The 3,440-nt window shown below is 36.1% G+C and overlaps 1 protein-coding gene across 1 annotated transcript in view; it reads left to right on the plus strand.

The window, feature by feature from the left end:
* DDX47 (DEAD-box helicase 47) overlaps positions 1-3,440 on the plus strand; it is a 15,159-nt gene that overhangs the window by 7,511 nt on the left and 4,208 nt on the right. Inside the window, exons 5-10 of the mRNA XM_015817664.1 lie at positions 486-604; positions 1,046-1,117; positions 1,223-1,339; positions 1,455-1,601; positions 1,843-1,980; positions 3,321-3,391. Of these exons, the coding sequence (XP_015673150.1) occupies positions 486-604; positions 1,046-1,117; positions 1,223-1,339; positions 1,455-1,601; positions 1,843-1,980; positions 3,321-3,391 (664 nt within the window). The remainder of the gene's footprint in view (positions 1-485; positions 605-1,045; positions 1,118-1,222; positions 1,340-1,454; positions 1,602-1,842; positions 1,981-3,320; positions 3,392-3,440) is intronic.

The raw sequence follows: 3,440 nt of genomic DNA on the forward strand, positions 1-3,440 counted from the left end.
GGGAAAAAAATATATATTTAATTGTTATCTATCAAAACAATTAGAATTGCAAAAGATGATATTTTGGGAAAAGAGGAAATCAACTAAAAACATTATGTGGATTATGGATTATAGAAATCAATTGTTAATGATTGTTTTACAAATGTAATCCAGACAACACACTGTTCACCAATTATTAAGTGATTTATGTTTTTAAAAAGATCAATAAAATATATTACAAAAAAAAAAAAAAAGCCACAGCAGGCTAGAAACCAGGAAGTCTGTGAGTTCTAGTCTTTCATAATTAGCTATGAAAGCCGACTGGGCAAACTTGCACCAGTCCCGCTCCTGGGGCTCAACCAACCTTACAAAGTTGTTGTGGGGAAATAGGAGAAGGAAGGTGTGTTCTATATGTTCGCCACCTCGAGTTATTTATAAAAAATAAAAGGTGAGATATAAATAAATGAATAAATAAAGAACCCTTATAACACTCTTTCTCCTGGTAGCTACGCCTGGTCGTCTTATTGATCATCTTGAGAATACAAAGGGTTTCAATCTTAGAGCTCTGAAATACCTAGTTATGGATGAAGCTGACCGGATCCTCAACATGGACTTTGAAACAGAGGTGAGATTGCCCATCCCTGCCACTTTAGAATGATTCATTGTATTGCTAAGCTGGTATTTTTCAGATTTCAAAATAACCCATACATTCATGGGATTTGTCAGACTTTCCTTCCTGATATTGAATGTATACCATGTATTCTCTTGGTCATTTAGAAGTAGCTGCTTGGGAAGTAGATTTATTAAGTTCCTTTAATATGGATATGACCCTTCCCAGTGCATCCTTGCTAAAGTGAATCTACTTAAATCTGAACTGTTCCCACAGGAATCTTTTAGTTGCTAAACTCATCATTCCTTGCTGAAGAGTAGTGCAATGTCTTGGCTTAAACTGAAAATTCTTGCTCTATGGCTTACATCAGGCATACCTGGTATAGGTCTGCATGCATGCATGCACATTGATCAGTGTTCTTTTCTTTTGCATTTCATTTGTTCTTTCTCTTTACAGGTAGATAAAATCCTGAAAGTAATTCCCAGAGACAGGAAGACATTTCTCTTTTCTGCTACAATGACTAAAAAGGTGTGAGACAGCTTGACACTTTGCATTTGTTTAGGAGAGTGAGACAGAATTGAGAGGTAGAGGTACAGTGGAATTATTGTCTGGAAATTTAATTTTAATTCTCAGGTGCAAAAACTCCAGCGTGCAGCCCTTAAAGACCCTGTGAAATGTGCAGTGTCATCCAAATACCAGACAGTTGAAAAACTTCAGCAATACTATATTTTCATTCCTTCCAAGTTCAAGGTAATTTATTTTTCAGTTTTGTTTTGGATTTTCTTTAGTACTTGGCATCTTTTTAAATTTGCACCCCTTTGCCGTTCATATTTCCTGATTTAAGTTCTTTTTCTGATGCTCTTAGGATAGTTATCTTGTGTACATTCTGAATGAACTTGCTGGCAACTCATTCATGATATTCTGCAGTACATGCAACAATACTCAGAGGACGGCACTCTTGCTTCGAAATTTGGGCTTTACTGCTATTCCCCTCCATGGACAGATGAGCCAGGTAGAGTCTAATGTGCTTACAAGAAAATTTCTAGATTGTGAAGTAACAAATGTGTGATAATAGCAATATAAGTATGTATGCATCCTCAAACTTGTTCTCCTTTCAATAATATTTTGCCCAATGTGATTGACACTTTTGAACATTGTGATGAATAAATAATGCTTTCATACCTTCCACTTTGCCATGCTAAATGAGCTGAAAAAATATAAGTGCATACTAATGTGCTCCTTTGTCCTTCTAGAATAAACGATTAGGATCACTGAACAAGTTCAAGGCTAAAACACGGTCCATCTTGTTGGCAACTGATGTTGCAAGTAGAGGCCTTGACATCCCTCATGTTGATGTAGTGATAAACTTTGACATTCCTACCCATTCCAAGGTGAGTTGAAAAAGCTGTTAGCTGAGATATGACTAACTGCTGTCTAGAATTTCAAAGATATCATCATAGATTTGAAACTGAATTTGCCTATCTATTAAGAAGCCTTTTTGTGAAGGCTTGCTCTGTGATGTTTAGGAGACCTGGACCATACAGCAAGGCTTTTTTGTTGTGGCCCCCATCTTATGGTAATATTGCTCTTTAACTATTCCTGTAGCTCTTTCTCTATTAACATTTTGTAAGTTCTTTGGAACAAATCTCTTCTACTGTGCCTTTAATCCTAATTGATTGGTTAGAAACATTTGTCTTGGAGGTGGATTTAATATTGTTGTTTTTTATGTTTTTATTCTTTATACACTGCTCAGAGTTTGTGAATTGTGGCAAATTACAAAAGATCTATAAAATAAACCAGAAGAAATGGGCAACTTTTGGACATATTCTTCCATAATAATAATAATAATAATAATAATAATAATAATAATAATAATAATAATAATAATAATAATAATAATAATAATAATAATAATAATAAAAAAAAAAAGTTGGAAGGGACCTTGGAGGTCATCTAGTCCAACCCCTGTTCAGGCAGGAAACCCTATACCATTTCAGACAAATGGCTTTCCAGTCTCTTCTTAAAAACTTCCAGTGTTGGAGCATTCACCGCTTCTGGAGGCAGGTTGTTCCACTGGTTAATTGTTCTATCAGGAAGTTTCTCCTTAGTTCTAGGTTGCTTCTCTCCTTGATCAGTTTCCATCCATTGCTTCTTGTCCTGCCTTCAGGCACTTTGGAGAATAGCTTGACTCCCTCTTCTTTGTGGCAGCCCCTGAGATATTGGAACACTGCTATCATGTCCCCCCTCGTCCTTCTCTTCATTAAACTACATATAGATTACATATAGAGTTGTGAAGCACTGAGTGATATTAAAGCTCAGAAGGCTAAAGGTAGGTCAGCAAGAGGTTGAATGAAAGAGTGAGAATTACAGATAAAATGAATTAGTATTGTAGGTATTATGCAGTGATGATGGGTTGATGGGACTCCACCACCTTTGGTGATGGTAGCAGCTCCAAAATGAATCTTTCCTGTTGGAATCTCAAATGACAGCAGGGCCACATATGCTTTTACATTTTGCACTATGAATTGTACATACTGTATTGCTTTTTAAGGAATTTACGTGGTTTCCTCCTTACCAACTTTTAGGAAGCTGAGCTGGGTTCCTTTATCTGGAAAACTGTTTTAATATTTGACATTTATGATGAAAACGTTTTATTTTGAGAACATTTATTTTAGTGGCTGTCCTATAACCACCAGAATAAATTCTGTTACTTATTCTGGATTCCTTTCAGGATTACATTCATCGAGTAGGGAGAACAGCTCGAGCTGGACGATCTGGTAAATCAATCACCTTCGTGACACAGTAAGATACTGTTTTGTGCTACTCCAGCTGTACCACTATCAGACTTTAT

Source organism: Protobothrops mucrosquamatus, unplaced genomic scaffold (genome assembly GCF_001527695.2).
Source record: "Protobothrops mucrosquamatus isolate PMUCROS unplaced genomic scaffold, P.Mucros_1.0 scaffold620, whole genome shotgun sequence".
NCBI lineage: Eukaryota > Metazoa > Chordata > Lepidosauria > Squamata > Viperidae > Protobothrops > Protobothrops mucrosquamatus.